The sequence below is a fragment of the Athene cunicularia genome (assembly GCF_003259725.1).
Source record: "Athene cunicularia isolate RWA chromosome 15 unlocalized genomic scaffold, athCun1 chr15_part1, whole genome shotgun sequence".
NCBI classification, from domain to species: Eukaryota; Metazoa; Chordata; class Aves; order Strigiformes; family Strigidae; genus Athene; species Athene cunicularia.
Genome location: NW_020799121.1, coordinates 8067795 through 8090990, shown reverse-complemented (window position 1 = coordinate 8090990; position 23196 = coordinate 8067795). Strand labels below are relative to the sequence as shown.

Below are 23196 nucleotides of genomic sequence, written 5' to 3'. Positions count from 1 at the left end.
CATCTCTTCCCTAATGAATGGAGGTGGTGCATGCTGTACAGATACGCTCATGCTGATCTCCAAGTGTGTTGGCGGTACCCATTTTATGCACTGTAGGCGAATGTGTGATTACAAGTGTTAATGGAAAGCTAACTGTATAGCTTGGCTTGTTTTTTTTGATGCAAAAAGCTATGTATTGTGCACAAATGACAAATTATTGTGCATTGTAAAGTAATACAGTGGCTTTAACACACTCATCCATATGATAGCAGGAGTGTAGGAACAGGTTAACCACTATTCAGTTCGCTGGCAAACTTTCCTAACCCCTAATTATTGGCTGCTTTATCAATGAATATCTGAGCAATCCTTTTTTTTTTTTTTTTTTTTAAATGGAAAAGCCTAAATCTAGTCCATATTGCTGCTGAAAGGAAAATGAGTATGATGATTACCTACATACCAGTTTCTTCATAAGTTCAATATAGGAAAACAATTACGGTTTGGAAAATTTGCAGCTCATTTGCATTAAGAGCAAAAAAAAATCTTTATTCAAAGATAATTATTGCTTGAGAAATTGCTACAAAAATACCAATGGATTTTTCTTTTAAAATATTGTTTAATATTCATAATATGTTACACTGAGGAAAAGTACATATACCTACCTATCTGTCAAAGGTAGGACTCGGGAACAATAGATTCTGTTCTACATGGGAAGTGCAAAAAGCTTTAGCTAGGATAAGGGTCATTATCATCATTAGTATTATCATTTTATTCCTCCTTAAACTCTGAAATAAATTGAACTAAGACTTTTCAACAGTTAAGAACCTGAGGGAGTTTAATTAACCCGTTAAAGAAAATTCCACTACAGAGTTTAAGACTGATGAGTAAAAATTTAACTTAATGTATTTTAGTTGATCAAAGCACAATCCATGGAACAAAAGCTTCTGAACATAATTTTTTTAGCCTCCCGTAGATGTTGAAGAGCATTAAGCCTTTAAAAATTATCATTAATGTATGTCAACTCCCCCAGTTTCATTTTCTAGTGACTTTGAGCAGATGTAGTTCACATTTATAACCAGCATGATCTTCACCATCTGAACATTCATGATTTTATGAAATAAGACCCTTGAGACATAATGTTTTATTCCCTCAGGGTGAGATGTACCCATGAAGTGACTCAGATGGAAAGCTTGTATCTGTTACACTGACTAAACTTTCTCTCTGTGGTGGCACCAAGACTGTCAAATCAGTGGGCGGCGTGGTTTGATTGGCAGTACCGTTTTGAAGGTCGTTTTGCTCAATGTATTCAAAGTGAGACAGATGTGGCTTTTTTTTTTTTTCAGTTCTTACTCTGATTAATTGCCTCATTCAATTTCAACTCTATTGCAGTTAAACATTAATTCAGTAGGACTTAATAATGTATTCATTTATGATCTTGCTTGTGCATTAATGACAATGATTTGCTGTTTTTTTAATTATAGGGATCCATGCAATGCGTATTTTACATCCACTTACAGGAAAATGCTATACACTCTTGTTCTTTTATGTCAGATAAATTAAACACTCAAAGAAGTGCTGAAGTACTTTATGAAATATTTCATTCTAAATATTTGCTGAAAAATATGTATTGCTACAGACACTAGCTTTAAAAACACTTGGAAAAGATTTGTAGATACCTAGGGATTACATCTTTTCATACATTATGTGAGTGATAGTCCTAGACCTCTACAAGAGCGCACTACAGAAAAATGTGCATCCTGCTTAATAAGAAAGTGCCTTTGTTTCATTTTAACACTAATTAGGAGGCTTGCTTTGTTTTGGCTTTCTTCTGTTCCACTTCTTTCCAGTAATTCAGGCACTGGAGGATGAGGGGTTTCATGTGGTTTCAGCATGATGACAGTATGCCTTCTAACCACGGGACATCTCCAGTGGACCCCTCTTTCACTGTCCCCCAAATACTGTTTTTGAAGTCAACTCACAAAGAATTTGCTGTGTGAAGTGCAACTGCTTCGCATCTGTAGTGGCTTTAAGTCTACATGCTTTTTGTATTACTGGGACTTTGCTTGGTCACATTTCTTATTCCATAAAACATGCAGTACAAAACCCAATTTTGTTCTCTAGACCTCCGTGCCTATTTCTGCATCGTAATGGAAATCACAAGTAAATATTCATGCCCCCAGTATTTCATTGTTTTGTGTGTACTCTTTTGGTACGCTTCATCTTTATTTCAAACCGAAGGGTAAATAACCGTTATATGCCATCTCTGCTTCCACAGATCTGGTTATCCAACCTCATTAGTACTTACACAGAATTAGAGCCACACGTCTCCTCTGTGTGGCACTGGGCACGGCTACCTACTGGGACTTTTGTCTCTATTCAGACTGGAGCTGAAAGTACTAGTTTTCCTGGTAATCCTTAGCTGGTTACCAGATTGTGCATTAACAGTTTTCCTATGGTCGCATTAATACTACACATGGTTCCTGCTAGCATAATTACTTAGTGTAGCTTGAAAGGTCTGATCACCTACTGCTAAAATGACACTTTAATGGGGATTACAGTTTTCCAGCTCAAGTGTTCAGTCGCTTTAATTAAGCAGGAAAAGGCCAGATCAGTAGCAGAGTCAACATCTCTCTGTTGGATGGCATTCTATTTTGATCCCGAGCTCTATATTGGTCCCATGCGAGTGATGGGTTGGGATGGCCTTTTTGCTGTAAATGATTTTACATATTCTGCTATTAAGAACTATTGGATGCTGTGAGGCACATATTATTCATCTGCTGCAAGTTTCATTCTTTCCCCCCCAGTCTTGAAGTCCACTTTCAAAATTTCTGATGAAAGCTAGAGAGGAATTTCTTTTTTTTTTTTTTTTTCCACTCTCCAGTCTGAGGCTGCATCTTTTTTTACCCTTGCAGATGTCAAACTAAACATTTTTTTCATTCTCATTACTGCAGAATGACTCTTGGGAAGACACTTGTTTCTGTTGGACTAAGGTCAATGGAATTTAAAGTTTTGGTTCAGCAAATATTTACAGGTTCCTGAGCTGAGATACCTCTATATCTTATGAGCTGATGGGAGTATTTCTGGTGATGGTAGAGGGAGGTGAACCAGTGTTTTTCAAATAATTCCCAGCTATATCCTTCTGTCTTAAATGTCTTCATCCGTTTGTCTTAAATATCTTCACTGGGACATTGAATTCTCTCTCTTATGCATTTGTTTATCCACTTGAAATTTAAAGCATTTCTTAGTGTCCCATGAGTTCTTCAATCATTGGGCAGTTAGTTTAAACTTCTGCACAGTTTTTTATTTACTGATCTGGATTGCATTGGGGCATCAACCAGCCTAATCCAGAAATTCTAATTAGCAATTCCCATCTTCAAAACATTGTACAAACGTGAACTAATCATATATTAATCATGCTGAATTTTATGTTGGCTTATGTATTCTCTCTCATGTGCTGGGCATTACAACCTGTTATATTATGAGCCATATAGTATCTGAGAGATGAATCCAAGCAGTTCAGCTTTGTGTTCTTCAGAAGAAAGGCAATTGTCTAAAAATAGCTCCTACTCCTTTTCTTCATTGTCTTTAACATTGGGTACTACCACTGGTCATTTGAAAAAATGGCTATCCTTATTTCTATGGATTGTCCAATGATGATTGCCCTAATCTATTTACTCTTATTTCAGCTTATTCTGATTGTTGATTCACTTAGCTGTTTTCTGTCACTGTGTGGATTCTGGAGTTGCCAAATAGCATGTAGTATTGGTTTAATTTAAAATAATGTGTAGTGTTCATGGCAAAATTGATTCTTATTCACTAAGCCCATTTAATTAATTTGAAACCTCCCCCTCTCTCCTTGCTATTTGTTTCTAAATAAAATAGTAAGAAGTTGTTAGGATACCAATAGTGAGTCATTTACTGAGTGCATTAGCGTTGTGCTGGGGCTGTCTGGTACAAATGCAACCCCGTTGCTTGTGCAGTGGTTCTGATTCGCATCTTGTCAGGCAACTTAACTACAGGATCTACTAAAAATAAAACCACAGTAGGTTTATTTTTAATAGTTCTTCCTTGAGGAAAATAAGCAAATTTAATTGTGAGGAAAATTAGCAAGAGAGCATCTAATAAAGTGTCCTGCTCCGCACTGCGGGTAAAGATTTAGAACCTGATCCTACGGGATGTGAATTCCATCATTTTCCACCATCTACAGCTCATTGCAGAGCTGTGCCCAAGTGATTTCCAAACCTCAGACAGATCCTCATGGAGCAGAGTTAAACACCACACGTCAGTAACGAGCAGTAGAGCATCTGAGGTGCCAGGGTGTTTGGTAGGTGCTTCAGGATCCTGTAGGTTTTCAGGTTACTGAGCATTATAAGAAACTTGTAATTCATGCTGGCTGTGCTCAGAGGATTATTTCTGATCTGCACCTCTGTTAACTCTAGCATGATGTAATTTGCTTAGACATTACCATGCTAATTACATGTTAACTTTCCATAGTTACCATGTACTATATTTCCCAGAGGAAAATACTGTATTCAGAACAAAAAAAGATTTAGAGTTCACACACTTGAAAGAATGCATAAAACTTTGGCAGGAACAGAATATTAAAGTGATATATCTTCCTAATAACCAAAATAAGCAGTATTGTGTTGTTGCTGTAGGAATTTTTCAGTCAACCTTGGTTAGTTATTTGAAATATGTTAGGATGATGGTTCCCACTCAGATATTTCATTTGTTTGTCATCTTTCTTAGAATGAAAAACTTCTGAGAACAGATTGTGCTGAAAACTTTTGTGAAATAATTGCAGAAGGTACAATAACTTGTGTGTGGACTAAAGTTACAAATATACTTACGCTTCAGAGCAAAATATACTTTTTGTTGGCATTTAATGGCTTAGTACTGCAATTCTTGACATTACGTTAAATCAGATCAATACAATAAATGAGGAAATACACCACACTGTGCATTTATCATGCACATCATTGTCCTTAGAGGTCATCAGATAAGCAAATAAGAAAGTGATTTCTCATTTCTTATTTTCAATGAGCAATTACTTGTAATGTTGAAGTATATTATGCATCATTACTTGTTCAGTGTCCTTTATTAAAAAAGGAGAAATGTAGAGGTTTAATGAAAGCTGTAGCAAGAGAGGGAACTCACTTCATGCAAATGTTTAATAAAAAGTGGATATTACACATTTTCTTCATCAGTTCTTAGCAGTGTGCTCTCAAAACAGGTCTGTGTGATAGAAGATGATCATTGCTGTCCTTGAAGAGGACAGCAACGATAGTCAAGAAAATTGAGGCACAGAATCACATAGCAAATTGTTGTTCAACTTAGGAAGTAAACTCAGTCCTTGCTTGCACTCTTGTCTTCCAACCACTTCACTGCTTTCAAGACCTCCAGTGTATGAGCAGCATAGAGAATGAAAAAGTGAATGTTACCAGTAACATTTGCAAGAAAATTAATAGGAACTATTTTATTAACTTCTGGTGCAGTACAGGAGTGCCTTTATACTGTCATTGGTGGAGGAACACTCAGGGTAAAGAAGCAAATGTCTAGAAAGGTGGCTTATGTGCAGAGCAGTGTCTTTCGTTCTGCTTCACTAATGGTAGCTATGGCAACCTCAGGACATTAACTTATGCAGTGATTGCAAGCCATGAGCATCAAAGCAAGTAATTAGGGAGACAAATGGGAAGTCTTGATGGATTCTTCCATCAAGATCAAAGCTTTATATAAGTTTTTCATTAATTTGGGAACAAGCGCTGAGATGATTTGTATGTTCTACTAGGCTATCAATGAAAACTGGGACCAAAGCTAGATTGTTCCTTAATTTTTCTAGGAAGAGCCACTCAACCCAGTCAAAAACCTTTTTAGTAGCAGTGACAGTAAATCAGGAATGCAGTAGTTGAATCAGGCCATTGGAGTATTCAGCACACTCCTAGATATTTTCAGCAGAAATATAATTGTGCTGAACTTGGGTTGTCCTCATCATTACCAGGAACATTAACTGTAACTCAGAAATTTTAAGAATGCAATATTTAATCCATGACGTGTGCTTCTAAGGATTCATAGGATTAGAGGATTCACTCTCAGTATCTTCAGATCAACAATGGAGGAGCATTACTGGTTGAAATTTATTGAACTGTGCTATATATATGCTCTGAACTTATGGTCTGTGTTCCCTTCTGGCTTTATACTCTAACCTGTCCTTGTTAATGAAAGAGACTGGGCAGCATAAACCTCGTGGACAGCATGAAGTCCTCAAATAATAAGGGAGATAATAAATTGTCTGAAGCAACAGTGAGTAATTGTAATGTAGATCTTTATGCAAACCTTTGGATAGACAAGTTCTCTCTATATAGGGGGTTTAGAATGAATTTTCAAATATCATATTTCATATTTTCCCAACTGCAAGCATTTCAATAACCATAGGCTATATTTCCTTATTTCCAAGATTTGCTTTTCTGAAAGCTAACTTATCTAAATTGGGCAAGGGTTTTCCAGATCAGTGAAACTTCTACAGTACTTCACTGAGTATAGAGCTTCATGTAGGATGTAGCAATAGTCCCTAGAGCATCAGTAACTTCATTTTGTTTGGATTTTGAGGCAGGCATTAATATTTGGGTTGGGCTTTCATTTCTAATTGATGAGGGAAAAGACTATCTGCCTTTCTTTCCTTCTTGATAACGCAAGCTTCTCTTTAGTAACTTCAAACACCCCAATTCTTCAGTTAAAGGCGAATTAAGTTTTCCTGTATTTCAAATTAGCTCTCTGAGGGTGGCATCAGCTCTGTTTCTTTTATGTTTAAGTCCCAGTTCTTTAATCTGTTTCTAATACATTCTGTTCAGCAATTTTGCATTTCTGTTTTAGTGGAAGCAATGCTGATTAATTCCTTCTTATGACATCTGTGGCTGCATCCTAGATTAAACCTACTCTAATACAGAGCCTATCATTAAGTGTTAAATATTCTTGCAAGGCTACTTAAATTAGATTCAACATCAGTGGATCATTTAGTAGAGAGTCGTTAATTCTCCATCTTACGGCAAGGCCACATTCTGGTGATGCTTTTAATCACAAGATTATTGAGGTATGATTTGAAAGGGATATGCTGCCCATATTTTGCCTTTGGGCAAATTATGAAAGGTCAAGTTGCCAAGGAAACAAAACTAAGATAACATTACTAATTCCTGAGTCCAAGAGTTGTCTTTCCTGATCATATCATTTGCTCAACATACATGCTTAGAAAAGATACCAGCTAACAATATCTCTGCCATTTAGTTCAACAGAAAATGGCTTTATAATTCTTGCTCTTCTAGATAGTGTTCACAGCGATGACAAATCTCACCAGAATACTCTGCCTCTATAGAACTCACAGATTGGTTGGTCTGATGGCTTATGGATACGGTAAACATTATTTCTGATTTATAGAAGAGGAAAAAAAGGAAGGGAATGGTTAGGATTTAAATATTCAAAGGTAGCTGCAATATTAAGATTTTACCAGTTTTGACAGTCTAATTTACAGCTCTTTAGGCAATCCTGATGTTCATAAAGTGAAGAGCACTTGATAACAGAACTTCATTAAGGCACCTCAAGTTAAACACTCAGAATTGCAAAGCCCTGGAATTTTTCTTCTGGTCACAAATCAGGCCTGTGTCAGAGCCAGAAAAAGCTCTCCAGTATTTGCTGCTATCCAGATTGTCACACTTCCTCTCCCGTTATTTTCATTTTTCATTTCCTGTTCCAGGTGGGAAGCAGTAGTATAGGATTGGCTCCAGTGCAGGCAAACCTTTATGGAGTAGTAGCATGCTATGATGAATCTCTTCCTGCCCCTTTCTCCCTTCCATCCATATATGTGTGTGTATAATATGCGTGTGTTTCCTTGTCCTTCCTTTGGACAACTCATGAAAAAGGAATCATTTTATTCTCTGAAGTATCAGCATGTGAGATTGTGGTAGATTCTGTCCTTAAATTTCCATTCTGAACTGAGCTGTGTCGTAGGGCACTGCATAATGAATACGACCCTGCCAATCAAGACACTCTGTTTTATATCACTTATTACTAAATTGAAAATGGTGTTTTACTACAGCAATAAAGGGCTGGTACAGCATGAGGTACATTTTTATACAACTCTATGAACTTTGTCATTGAAAACATTATAGCCTTGAATTTGAGAGCACAGTGGAAGGCAATATAATTTGATTACCTATATTAATCAAGTAGAGTACAACATATAAAACCAGTAATGCATAAGTCTGACTGGAGCCAGATAACCCTCTTGTGCATCTTAGAAAGATTTATTTTCAGTAATATAATTCATTTGACATGAAAGTATCATAATTGCAGTTGCTAGGAAGGATTTCTTTCTTTTCTTTTTTAGGGAAAAAACCTATCATGCTTTCAAGAGCAACTTGTTCTTTTAAAGCTCTACTTACTGAAAATTGAAAACAAAGGTTTGGTTTTGTAATTGTGGCAATTTTTCATTAGCTAGCTGAGTGGTTTGTTTTGAATGCTTTCTGCTTCATAAACAAATGTGTTAGGTGTGAATTTAAAAGAACTTTTTGTTTTAAAGTACATTGATTAGCATGAGACCCTGTCATTCTTGACCTGTGCTGCTAAAAGCTGGCCAGAAGCTCTTGAGCTTTCAGTTATCTGTGCAAGTACTTTGCATAAATGCTGAGGAGAACCTTCCCACACTCCAGCTCCATGAAGAGACTTTAAAGCATATTTAAAGACACCTAATTACTCTGCAATCCATGAAAACCCACTGTTATTATATATTCAGTAGTGACACATACTAATAATAACATTATCGTGAGTTGCTATTTATGTATTTTATTGCTACATGTGGCTGCAAACCACACGTGAGTTGGTTGGTGTATCACAGCTGATAGAAAAAAAATCACAAGTGAAAAAGGAACTACTGGCTGTGTCGCACCTTCCATTGGAGCAGGAGGACCTGTCTACTTCATAGTGCCAGTGCACACAAACTGAGCGGGGTTAAAACATCGTGGTGAAGGTATTTTCCAGTTTTTCAAACAGATTTCACATTCACCTTTGTTCATAATAACATATTGGAAAATGAAAAGTTTGTATAATTCAATGCATTCTCACTCCGTGACAAATACATAATAGTTGTTATATCTAATTATTAGCAGTTTTATCTCATTGTGCTAAGAATAATGCTTACTGATTAAAGGTGACAGAGTTCATTCCCAAACAGACAATGTTTATAGTCCCATGTCAGTACCGGTCCACAGTGCAGCAAGTTGTGTTTTCCATTCTTGCTGTTCAGTCTTCTATTCTTTTTCTCTTATTTCCCCTCCCGTTGAGATGTTTCCTCTTTCTTTTATCCTCTAATCTCTCCAGTCTGGATTAGCTGTATAAGGGGCTGTCATTACAGAGGAAAGACTTTGACGTGTTGGAGCTCCTATTCATAAATGACATCTATCCACACAACTGAGCATTTCCACACCAGTCCTGGAATAAAATACGAATAAAACATCTGTAGTGACAACAGAAAGGATAAATGTCCTTGAGCCTGTTCAGAAAGTTTCAAGATAGTTTAGCTAAGGATACTTGCATTCCCATCTTTCAACATGTGCTACCAGCCCTTGTCTTGATCTTTGAGGTCAGTGCTGGTCAAACTACCTCTGCAGTTCGAAAGCAGAACAGTGAGGTAGGAGGCTCCATCTTGTAATTCATTACATTTGCATCAATCACTGACATTTTGGGGGCTGATAAGAACAAATTAGTATCTAGGGGTGTCGGAAGAGAGGAGCAGATACACTAAGGTAGTGAGGAGCCTTTACCATTTCACCTGAAATAGAAAATAGATCTTTTGAAAATTGCTTAATGTTTAAAGGTTAGTCATTTAGTCGGCCAAAGAAGTATTTTCTAGGTAATGGCATAGGCCTTGAAGCTTTTATATGTAGCCTTGTCAAGGTGTAATTCTGTAAGAGTGAATAACCAACTACATTATTTTCTTATCAGATTATCTTGCAGCCTCTGCTGTATTCCTTAGATTATACTGAAGACACCCAAATGTATGCCCTAGGCAATGCTTGTCCTTCACTTCCAAGACCTACCAACTTTAATATTTTTAAGATCTAAATGGAACAAAAGAAAAAAAAAATATTTAATTTGCATTGTATTACTGTTAATGACAACTGGTGGAGATTTTCAGGTGGGAGGAGGTGTGTTTTTACTTTTTGTATTTTAAATCTTTTTTTGTTTCTGTCTTGGTGAATTTCTTTGTTCCAGAGTAGCTTGCCTGTGGCAAGTGGGGCATCTATCCCTCAAGGTTTATTTTAAAAGAAGTGGTTGAAATCTGCAAGCACGGGCTCTGAGAGTTTCTTTCAATTCTTGTGCTAAATCTTTTACCAGATTTGAATGTTAATGTTCAATATTGCAAACATTAATGGTAGCTATTGTAAGCTTTATGGTTTTTAGCCACAACAACGTAAACCTCACTATGAGTTAAATAGCATGGAATTAAATAATATTAATTATTATATTAATTATATATTCAAGTATTGTAAATCTTGTCCCTGACAGCAATAGACACTTGCCTTCTTAGTGGCTAAAGGCATTCAACGAAATAAAGCAGCTGCTTCACATAACTTTCTTATATTCATTAAGAATGAACTGTACTTCATTTTACTGAATTAATGTATTTCGAGAACATGGTAGGTGCTTTAAACTGTTTTTCAAGTCCAAAGTTCCTACCTAAATAGTGTGCTCAATATTACATATAGCCTCACAGTGGTACATTTCAAGGTGTGTAGCCTCTCACCCCAACTTCACCTCAGCTGAATTCAGATTGGCTTCACACGTCCTGCCAGGTCCAGAATAAATGGTCACAAGGCACAGCAGAGATTTGCCTTCATACATCAATGCTGCCAGCTCTGATTCTGAAATTAATCCCCACTTCTGAGTGTTCTTGGTAGAAAATTTTGTGTGTCCAGCTTGCATTTGAATAGAAAAATCTGTGATATACTTTGGAGGGAACTTTAAGGTCATCAGGTGGATGTCTTCATGCATAGCCTAGTACGTTCTTTTGTAGCTGTACCACTTGGATTTACAGGGAGGAAGGAAGTTGTCAGCATGAGAAAAAGTGTGTGTGTGATATATATATATATAAAAATGATATGTATAAATGAAATAAAATAAACATCCATGCGAATCAGCTGTAACAAACTACAGCAAGTTTCATAACCTGAAATCCATCACCCTCATTCTGGAGGGTGACTGTTACTAAGCAGGATGCTAAGGTATTAAAAAATGCCTTCCCTCCTGAGTTCCATGCTGAAATCCCCCCTAACAGCTTCCTGCAGCTAATAATGGTTCTGCACAAGGGAAGACAGCCATGCATGTTCTCCACTAAATAAATATGTAAATGAAACTTCCAGAGTCACATACCGTGGAGTCAGAGAGCTGAGAGTAAGTAAATGCTTTCCATTAGAGTGGGGGTACTTTAACAAATCCTGTTATTTTGTAGTCACTGAGTATTTTTTGGTGACTCTATAATGACGTAGATGGGTCATAGTAATGGACTAGATTTGCAGTCCAAGTAGAAGAAGAAAACTGATGTTTATAGTAAGTGGGGGATTACTAGACAGATCATTATGGTTAAAGTGGCATTTGGCTATACCCATATTAAGTCCTAAACTCCTCCTTAATTTCAAAGAAAGCTTATAACCCCCCCATCCAAACTGCAGCAGCCTCTCATTGTTGTAAATAATGGCTTTAAGCCACCTTTCTTCTGTCGGACGTATCCTGTCTAGGCATCGTTGCATTAAACAAAATTGGAGTTGCTCTGTGCAGTGAGTCACTGCAGATCCTCTCTTGGTTTCTGCTTCTCCCTGGAAAGCATGAGGGACCAAAGTGGCTGGATCAGGGGTATCCAGGTAACTCCAAGTCAGGAGGTTCGTGGTAAAGGGGAGACAGCAAGGCAAGATGTCTCTGGCAAGCAAATGGCATTAGCTGTAGCTTAAAACTGTAGAATAGTAGTAATGGATATTTGTCTGGTTCCTTAGTGAAAACCTATATACAGCACTGAAGCTGTAATGTCTCCAAGAGTGTGTGTCTAATGAAGAGAAAATGAGTGACAGGTGACACAATGCCCAAGTGAGGGGAGAACGAAAGAACTTGTGAGCACTTCAGAAGAGAACTGCATCTCTTTTCTTGTTAGAGTCTCCTCCATTTTGTAAATTGGTGAAATGCAGTGTCAGACATTCAACTTGGAATGCACTGTCCTTTCAATTGCCCAAGCATGGCTGTAGGATCGCACCAGCCCTGTGGAAATGAATGGAAATAGGAAAGAGGTGGAAAAAGCTTCAGTTTATTATTTGTGTGATCTTTGCAAATGCTGGGCTAAATTTGGCCCGTAATTCACATTATCCCTTGGTATAACCATAGGTGTTACAAGTGAAAGTGATGTCCGGCATTGTCCAATCTCTCTCTTTTTTGGCAAATACAGGTTGAAATTAAGCATAAGATTGTATGTATGCAGCTGGCTGTCTTTGGGTTTCCCAAAATATCTGTCCCAAGGGTACCAAGATACTGCAACCATGGATATGATGATTCAATCACAATCAGTAAATTTACTTCGAGACAGCTGTATCAACCTACCATTAAATACTTAAAATGTGTCCAAATAGTGAGGGAAAGAGAGATTGTATATTGAAAAAGATACATTATATGGAGAGAGAGAGAGAGAGAGAGAAAGATCTATTGATCTGCTTTTTTCTAACCATAGAATAGATTGATTCTGGAAAAGACATTATTAAATCATCCAAAAATTGTGGAAAAGCATTATACTGGTATATTAAGACCTAAAGTAGGAGGTGTAATATGGTAAAACCAGCCAGAAAGCTTCTCTTGAATGTGGTACAAACATTGCTGTGTAGAATGGCATTGGATGCTGACTTTTTTATTTTTAATGTGCCTTTATTAAACGCTTATATAGCAACATTCATCTGTATAGGTTCCAGCAAAAGTCTGCTTTATGGAAAGATATTTCTACCTTTCGGGGCAGGGGTGGAAGCACAGGAATGTGGGAAACCAAGAGAAATCTGGTGGCCTCACGGCTTTTTCAAGATGGCTTGGTCACCCTCTCCGGTGAAATAGGTCATCTTTAGATTTGGCTTGAAAGTAAGCAGCTGTAGATCTTACTTTGTAGATCTCAAGGAGTAATTTGTGATTATCCTTTTTTTCCAGAAATGCTTTCCTGTATATAGGTGTAATAATAAAGAAACCATTTTCAGCATAAAAGATGTGCTTGTCAAACCACAGCAATGATTTTCCAGTTGCTGGCTTTTTTAGTTGTGCAGCCTTCTAATATTTCTGCTTGAATTCTTTCACGACAGAAGCAAATGAAAATTACACCGTGGTTTTTAGGTCTCTGTTCCCTGATTTTTGCTTGTCATGTCATGAACTTCTTCGAAGCAGTGAAATGGCAGCCCATCTCCCTGAGAGCTCCAGACAGATTTCTAAAGTTGTCTTGTTAACAGCTTGTCAGAAACCTACATTTCAGTCTCGCTGAGTTTATATCATGAAAAAAAAAAAAAAAAAAAATCATGAAAAAAAAAAAAAAAAAAAGAAAAAAAAAAAGTTGCTGGAAATTATGATTTTTACAGGTTCTGACATTTTTCTAAAGAACTGAAATGCTCAAGGCTGCTGTCTCCCTTAACAGGCTGTGCTGTTTTGGGTAATATTCCGCGTTGCATCAACTGAACATCAGAGCAACATTCAGTTTCTTCCCTTTAACATGTTCTTTGAATTATTTAAGGTGTTTTGATGTTGGCTAGAATTTGTAACAAAGTCCTCCAGCTTTTATCCTAAAATATCAAAAAGGTTGAGATTTTTTCCTTCCCCCCCCTCCCTTTTCTCCCTCTTCCTTAACCCTTCCTCCCTCCCTCCTCCCGCTTTTAATAGATCCTTGCATGGATCATCAGGGGACTTTCTTTTATGTTGTACAGCATGAAATGACTTAGTCAGGGTCTTCCTGATTAATTTATGAGTGCTAAGGAAAAGGGAAGGGGGGAAAAAACCAGTCCTTAAGGGATTGACCCTAAACTGCAGCAGATCAACTCAATTTTATGGAATGAAAAGAGACTTAAACAGTATTTTTAGCGTCGGTTCCTCGACCCGCAGAGGTAGGGAAGCTCCCTGCGTCTGGCAGACTGAAGCAGGGCAAGAGGTACCCAATCTCTCCGGGTGGCTGACGGAGTGGTGTTCGGCTCTTCGGCGGCACTGAGCACTTTTAGAGTTAAAGCTGTGGCAGATTGGTGGATTAATGTGCTCTGCCTCCAAGGGACAAATGCTCTTTTTTTTTTTTCTTTTCCTTTTCCCTTCCCCTTGCTCCCTCCTTCCCTACTCTGGGCTTGCAGATGACAGCTGTTGGTCACTTAACAAAATGTCCTCTTGATTGCTGCTTCACAACAGGGGCCCCCTCAGACCAAACAGCACATAGCCCGTACAATGCATCACTGCCCCTCAAAATTAGTTATAGTGCTCAGGGCTATTCTCGGCTGCCATAGCTAATACTCTCTTGCTGTTCTTCTCTCTCCCCCTCGCCCTCCCCCTCCGCAGACAAAGGCTCAGCCTATACATCTGTAGCGCTCATAACCTCCCCCTTCCCCCAACCAAATGCTGAGGGGAGAAAGGGGGAAAAAAAAAAAAAAAAAAAAAAATTGCTGCCCTGAGGCTCAATCTGTTTCTTACAGCTCTACCCCGGCACTTGGAAGCCTGAGCTGGTCTAGCCATAGGGAGGCCCTGACTCATTTCATCAAACTGTCAGGGAGGCAGTGGAGCTAAGAGGACTCTGCTGCCTGGGGCAAGTTCAAGTCAACATTCGATTTCCGTCCTCCCCCCGGCCCCCGCCTTTCGCTTGGACACTTTCTGTGCTCTGGATCTAAACTTCTCCCCGAGCTGCAGCAGCTCACAGCTTCTTGCCAGGAGGAAGGACTTGTGGGACCTTATAAAGGACACAGTGGCAAAATTGCTGCAATAAATCAGTGGCCCTCTGACACTTGGCGGTAGCTTAATGTTTTGGCACTTTCTTTCCTGTGTATGCCTCAAGTCCCATTAGCAGGCTTTTCTGTCAGTCTGGCTCATGATAAAACTCTCTCTTCCTATCATCTTAAGCAAGCCCCTGCAGACAAGAATCCGATGCCAGACTTAATAGGAAACAACACCCTCCCCCTGCACACACAAGCGCACATCCATACGCGCCTCTGCTGCTGCGAGCCGCTCCCGGGAAGCCAGCTCAGAGGACAGGGAGAGGGGGAGGGCTCTTAAAAATAGGCTTGATTTTACTCCTTCCTTTAAAAGAAACATTAACAAACTGAGATTTAAGCCTAATGCTTCCCTGAGCCTCACTATTAAAAGAAAATTCAGTAACTAAATATGGTTGAAAAGAATAAGGTAGCAGTAACATGGCCATCCTCTGGGACTGTGTGAGTGGTTGTGCAAGTTCTGTAGGTATCTACACTGTTCATATATTCTATGCAACTTTTTACATATATATTCTACCCTGCCAGCCTGCATTGTAATATTATAGACTATATATTTAATATTTTTGCTTCCACTTCTCTCAGTCATACACTTCCCTAGACAATTTTAGTTGCAGATAGACTGGTTAGATTACATGTCCCTCTGGGCTGGGATCTGTTTTTTCACACGGATAGTTTAGATATCTATCACCTTCTGCTTAATCATAATATAAATATCTATAGGTATGTGTGTTTGTGTGCAAAGAAAAACAAGCCTTTCTGTTGGCTCTTTGGGCAGGAATATGTAACTTCTGTGCTGTATAGTGCCTGGCACAACGGGGCCCTATAACCTTGTGGCTGTGTAGACACAACCTATATCATTAACCTGTGGGTTTGGGTGGAATAGGAGATACCACGTTAATGAGAATAAGCTGAGGTGACTTCTGTGCGATTCTGAAAATCTTGGAGGATGTGGCCCTGTTTCAGATAACAAGAGTGTTCCTCTGCACCTAACCAATGACATAACACCCAAGTGTTGTCAATCTTGTTGCAGTCTTGCGAGACTTGGGTTGGTTTTGTTTTCATTTCTTGGAGTTCTCATTCCTGGCATGAGGCAGTTTCTGATGTCATTTTAATCAATGCAGCGCTTTTATTACGTGAAGAAAAACTGGGTGATCTGGAAGTTAAAACGTCGGGGGTTGGAAAAGAGTCAAAGGATAGTTTTATGGGTCTTAAACTCACCAAAAAAATCCAGAATCACAGTGCAAACAATTCTAATATAGATTGCAAGAAGCCCGGTTCCAGTGGAGGTATCCCAGAAGCCTACATGCTGCTTCTGTGGGTGCTGCTTTTTTGCTACTGGTGGCATCTACCCCTCCAGGTAAGAGAAGGCCCTTCTCCAAGTACGCCGTTGCCTGTGTTCTACAGTAGCCACAAGTCCATCTTTCTCCACCGTTGAGATGATTTGTACAAGCAAGTGATGGAATGCATCATAACTCCTTGACTGCTAGGAAAGGCATGATAGAGGCAGGTCTTGAAATGTGCATTTACACCTCAGCTGTCAAAAAAGAAAAAAAAAAATAAAGAAGCCACAGGGCCAGATCTACACATATGAGAGCTCTGTCTGATTCCTCAGGTCTTTTGAGTGCAACAGGGGAACAGGTGGGATGGAAGGGACGGTGAAGTTGCTGCGGTTGCTTCAGTGGAGATTAGGAAAGCACCAGCTTTTCTTACTGCTTCATGCGGAGCCTGGACCTTCATCTGGAGCACAGTCCATTGGCAGCAGCCGCCAGGTTGTCCCTGTCCTGGGGAACCCACCGCCGGTTTAGCACCGTCTTCTTGGAGCTGGGTCATCGTGGGTGGAGGGCCCGTGTCTGCAGAATTAGCATCATCCTCCTCTGTAGGGCAGAAGGAGGGAGAGGGAGAGGCACGACCTTTTTACAGCGCACTGAACCGATTCTACCTGAATTATGTGTTGTTTCTGCTTAACCATGGGAAGCTTTTTTTCTGACTGGAATCTGTCACTGCGAGAAATTGTTTCCAAAAAGCAGCACAATTAGGGATCGGCTTTGCAAACATTCTTGTTGGAATTTAGAGGCAATTGGCACAACCCAGTGAATAATCCTTTTAGGAGCCTTTATGAACCCGGCACAATGGCTGTTTACAGTTTCGCTTATAGACCAGGAGTGTTAACAGGCCTTTAGAAAAATCCAGGTAATTGAAGCTTTTGTCTTTCAATGAGCCCCTGTAGCTGTCAACAGTTGCCATTCTCCACATTTTCTTTAACTTTTTTGTTTTGACAAGGGCTTTTGTTCCTCTGACAACAGCTGCGTGGGAGGCGAGGGCCGGCCGGGTGGCAGGAGCCTGCGGCCTTGGCCTGCTCGGCCCTCAGGAGGGAGCGCCGCCGGTCTCCTCCTCGCCAGGCCAGAATAAGTTGTCTTTTAAGACACAGAAAATCTTCTGGGTCAAACGAAAGTTGCTCCTATGACTTCATTATTCATTTAAACATCCCAGCGATGCAGCGCACCAGCCTCAGTCTCTCTTTGTTGACCCAGGGCTTTGGAGGGGCAGGCGTCAGGAGGCTGGGGGAGAGCGGGTGTGCGGAGGCTGGAGGCTGTTACCACAGAAACTGAACCAGCCCATTGAAATCGTGGGTTTTAACACACACACACGCCCCCCCCCCCAAAGGGAAGGGGTCAAGAGCGGTTCTGTTTTTCACAGATCTGTCCGGGCGGGTTTGGTTTTGCTGTCGTTGTTTTTTTCGGCGCCGATGTGTGTTCAGCAGCCTGTGGGTTCCTGTTTCTTAATGTGAATGTGGGAGCCTGTTTCTTTAAAACAAAAAGAAGAAAACCTATGTGAATTCTGAAGCTTAGGGTTTTGTTCCACCAAAGCTGGTTGTATTTTCTTCAGGAGTCGGTGGGAAATTCACATGGGTCGCTAGCCATGAGTCTCAAGCTTTCCATTTTCCAGGATGCTGTATGTTAAACAGAAGTCCAAATTTTATATATGATGATGTGTTAATTCTTCCCCACAGTCTCTCATCGTGTGGACTGCTTAGTAGCTGTGGGTCGGTTTGGGACTCCATTCTCACATGGATTGAGATGTGATATTTTGGTGGTTTAAGAACCACGCAGTAGGAATCGATACAGGTTTGTGTACACGTGTGAGTCCTGCGTGGCTGGGAGAGGACAGTTATTTCATAAGGCAAGCAAGAGATTATGCAACTTGCTGTCAGAAATACAGTTTTTAAAGCACCTATCTTGCAATCACAGCTGCATGGCGGGCTCCACATACACACAGAGCCACATTCGTGTGTAGGTCTGCATCCACAGCCCCCCTGGCTTCTTCAGTTGCAAGACTGATGCAGTCATATTTCAAGTAAGGAAGATGTAAACTAAAATGAAACTAAATTCTTTGCTGTCCTTTTCATTTAAAAACAATTAATTATGGAGTATTTACAGATCCTGAATGAGGAAAAAATGTATCCCCAGCACATGTTTGCTTCATTCGTATTTCTGTTTATAAAATTTAGCATGTGGATTTGATGGTTCGCTGGCTTTTTGCAACCTTCGCTTATCTACATGAGACAAAGTTGCATATTGGTACAAAGCAAAATTGAGCATCTAAATAAAGCAATTCTGCACCTTTTAGTAATGCAAACCATCTGTAATAGGTTTTTATACTCATTACAGGCATACAAATTTTCGAGGTCAAATCTGCTTTTGACAAGAGCAAGCCTGGCCTCTTTTTGTAAAATATCCTAATGTGGAAAGAAATAAGAAGACAAGTTTGCTACAAAGACAGAGGGCAAGACTAAAATACTACATTGTATTTGAATAATAATGGTTCCTAAGGTTCCCCATAATTGGTTACATTTGCTCTCAAATATTTTTAAGCCACATTTATTAAGGTTTAAGGTACTGCGGTTTTATTAAACCAGAGCTCATAGACAAAAGTATCTGAGTTTTAAAGATAATTTTGAATGTTTTCTAGTCAATATATTTCAGTGCTTAATTTATTTGGGTTTGTGTATCGTTCTTTAACTCCTTGTAAGAGTTAAATTTTGTATTGGTGTTGCTTAAGCTTACAATTTTAAGCAACACAAGGGCTGAGTATACTACCTTATGCCATTTTTGTGATAGGTGTAATTCCATTGTAACATGCTTTACTCTGAACTGTGCAGGTTGAATCACATCATCAAAATATTCTGCCTCTAAAATATGAGTGTGCAAGTTGAATGAGCACAATGATTAAAATGGTAGCTTAGGATACTTCAGCGTAGACCAGGTTTAAAGGGTAAAATAACATGGTCTTTGTGACCCACTCAATTATGCTAGTAATTTGGGGGAATTCACACTCCCTGTAGCATTCTGACTTGATTTGAGCCCCCCGGGTGGAGGTGAAAGGCTTCCCTTGAGTCAGCTGGCATTTCTCAGGAGCCTGTAAATAATAACAAGTGTAGTGCTTTGACTGCATCTTTCCCCCCCTCCTTGTTTTTGATGAATGTGTTGCTTTGTCAGCGTGAATTAGCACTGTCTTGAGCAAGCCCAAATGCAGCAGGTACTGGGGCAGCCTTTGCCCAACAAACCTGTTTCAGCGTGTCTCGGTGGTGATGGACAATTAGTCCTGTTGCAGGCCCAGAGCAGAGACATAATTGTTCGTGGTTAGGTGGCATGGATTTGGGAGAGTCAGCAAATGGCTGATGATGATTTTTTATCAGGACTGATTCTACTTTTGATCTAAATGTCTAGTTTGTGAAAAAACAGAAACTGTCTTTCCTATAATAATTTTCATAAAGCTCCGTGACGAAATAAAAGCCCCCCAAAAAGGCACAAACAGCTTACAGGAAGGTATTTGCTAAAGACATGGCTCACTGGTGTTCTTGCCTTCCATGCACAAAGTAATTGGCTAGGGCGTACTGCAGTCTGCTGGCATTAATACTGATTACTCCCATACGACTTGCCCACCCAGTGCTCCCCAGGCCCTGCAGAGCAGTGTCCCGCCTTTCTGTAATCTCTTCCATTTTGCTTCAGGTTCTTTTTTTCCCAGAATGGTTACAGATACAATTAGATCTGTGCATATCCTTCTGAACAGTTGGATTTCTCAGTGAAAAACACGATGTGGATCAGGTAGAGCAGTGTAAAATGGTTTCATTTTGAAAGAAAGAGTTCTGCTTAGTCAGGACTACAGAAGAACAGGTTCCTTAAGCCAAGCATTTCTGTTGCTGTTAAATGGAAATAAGGAGTCAGTTGGGAAGCTGAGCAGTCTTCACTGCAGAATCACCGTGGGAGACCCCTCTGCTGTATCATGGTTCTTCGTGTGCTCGGTGTGTTTCAGAGAATTTAAAGGTTCCTCAGATGTTTGGGGTCAATCATTTCATATGCCACATAGAAGAAGAGGAGATTAAATAGTCTCTCCAAAATCTGCAGAAAACTAAGAATGTAACAGTTGAAATTTCTGCTTTGTAACTTTAGGATAAAAGGATGTGGCAGGAAAGATCCCCCCTCCCCGCTGTGTGGACAAAAACACCAAACAGATCTATTCCTTCTTTTACATTTCATGACACCGAAGCATGTGCATTCTCATGGACCATCTCCACGTTTGTAGCTTGTCATTACTGGCTGGCAGAGTCACCTCCTGTTGAACCAGTGAACTTGATAGGGTGTCTCCAGTTATGGAAGCCAACCTGGACCATCCCCGTCAAAGACTGGCTAAAGGAGAAAATTCCTGTTTGGCATAAAAGCTACAAAATGCACTGGCCACTTTCTGCCAGTATAACAGACCCCAAGAAATTTATTTTTGTTCCTGATTGTAAATCTTTCTCAACTCCAGTCAACAAGATGTGCATGTCCTGAAATGTTCGGTGCTCAAGTTATCTTCCCATTATTTTGCTGTGAAAATAGAGCATTTAATTTTCAGAGGCTGTAAGAGATTACACTCTCAAACTCTTTAAGTAAACACTTCCTCCTGGGATCGTGATCTCATTCAAACTAAAAAATGTACCAGAATTTATGATGTATTTTAATTACTATTCTTGGTACCACTCATTAAATTAGAAATTGATTGCCAGTTTCACAGTTTCCTTGTTAGATGACAAAGTGCTTATCAAGGTGAAGCAATGCAAAACTGTTACTATATATTCCACAATTTGGGATGATAAAAAGGCATGCTTTTTGTTGTCGTATTCATGTTACAGTTGTTATTATAATGCATCACTGATTGTCATTTTTGTTTAAAGTTTGCTTTCCCCCATCCAAGTACGAGTATACCATATTTTTTGTATAAGAAGAGAGAAATTGGCTTTGTCTGGTTTATGCTAGCAATCTAAAAGGCATTACTGCAAACATCAAAAGTGCGTTTCATTGAACTGAGAACATCATAAACAGCTATCCTAAAGATTTAAGAGGATGATGCAAAAGATCCCTATACATAAAGGTGTTTCTCAAAATCTTTTTTTCTCTCTCTAATCCACAGTGTGACAGCGAGAGTGATATTGACGATAAGGTAAGACTGAATTTTTTTCTTTCATGTGCTTTACTAGCTTGGAAGTTCCCTCATAGTCAAAATAAGAATGAATTTGAAAATAATATTTTTACTCCAGTCTTCCTGTCAAATTTAAAAATATCTATAATTGAATGAAAAAACATTGGATCGGGTGCTCTGTGATCTTCATTAGTTTTTGTTTACAGGAAAGAAACTCCCATTAACATAATAGTCTTTCTTGATTATTATGTGAGCATTTGGTGAGATCCGAGTCATGGCGTTAGTGCGGTTTCAGAGGTAGTCTCCTCTGATAACTTGTCAGGAGCCCATATTTTATTTATAGTAACCTTTGAAGATGTCAATTTTGTAATCAGTTTAGAAGATGGGACAAACTGGTACCTACCCTCAAAGGCAGTGTGGTAACTGTCAAGGAGTGTTTTGTCATGTTGCATGCATATTTATCACAGAGCAATGATTTTTCTGCCCTTCTTTTGGATACAGAGGTTGGTCGTTGAAAGGTTGTAGTTGTGTGTTTTTGTATAGGGATTTCTTGTTTCACCTTTGCAAGGAAAACAGAGAAGTCCCACTGCGTAGCAACAGTTGCACCATGCTTTTAAGCATCAGATGTTTAAAGGGCTTGAGTATCCCTTGCTGACTTCTCTCCTGGCAGATCAAACTTGGCAGTCTCAGGTTAGATCTTCATCAAACTTTTATTATATTTTGGCTGTCCAGTCTCTTGCATTCATTCATGAGAAGCTGTGGCACGAAGGTTTCTACTGGATCAGCATTACAAAAGTAAAGGCTGACTTCAGATAGCCCTGTCTCCTTGGCAGCACGCTTGGCTGCAGCCATACATCAGAGGTTGCCATGAGTTCAAGAGACTACACTAAAAGCTTCTTCTGATTAAGTCTTTTTCTTTTTTTTTAACATTGTTAGAGCTTGGGAAGCATTAGTGTTTCTTCCACTACTTTTAAAAATCCCCTCAGATACCAAATATCCCTGGAGTATGGAAAAAGCTGTGTTTTGAGATGAAGGCTTGATTGAAGAGAAACATTTACATCATATGTGTTGAATGAAGGATACTGTACATATTTTAGTATAAAGTCACTCCCTGAAACCACCACTACTCCCCCAAGTTCTGTTTCTTACAAGGTTACACAGCAGCAGAGCTGGTGGCAGGGGTGGTGAGGGTGAAAAATTATTCCCCTAAAAGCTTTAGATAGCATGGGGTTAAAACATTTCTTAGACTACCCAATCAAAAAAAGTAAAAGCAATCACTTAGAAAACTGTTTAAAGATCTGCCAGTCAAACCTCAGATGAAGTTGTAAGTGACATGTAGTTTTATTATACAGCTATGCTATTAATGATTATCTAAATTACACTGGTAGACCCAGCTAGCAGCATTACATCTGAGACTGACGTTTGTTAGATTAGGTTTGACTTCACCTTGTAGAGAAGAAATTGAAATCTGAACAACATTGATTAGCTTTCAGAATGTGGGATCTGAGGTTACCTTCAGAGGAAGCTGCATTGTGTTTGGCTGGTAACTTACTGTCCTTTACAGCAAATGAAAGGCTATTATAGTCTTCCTTACCATTAATATGGCATTTCTTTACATATCTATAACTGTAATTTGACCTTCTAGGCTCACATATTTCCCAGCTACCTTCTCCTTAAGGTGACTCCACCTTAATAATAACATTTCTTTTCTTCATAAGGAGAGCAACACAAGATCATCATCTTT

The 23196-nt window shown here is 39.2% G+C and overlaps 1 protein-coding gene across 9 annotated transcripts in view; it reads left to right on the top strand.

Moving 5' to 3' along the window:
• The window catches only part of FBRSL1 (fibrosin like 1), a 399022-nt gene that overhangs the window by 195288 nt on the left and 180538 nt on the right, over window positions 1-23196 (top strand). For all 9 annotated transcript variants that reach the window (XM_026859707.1, XM_026859706.1, XM_026859701.1 and 6 more), the window contains one exon: window positions 21444-21473. In XM_026859707.1, coding sequence (XP_026715508.1) covers window positions 21444-21473 — 30 coding nt within the window. The remainder of the gene's footprint in view (window positions 1-21443; window positions 21474-23196) is intronic.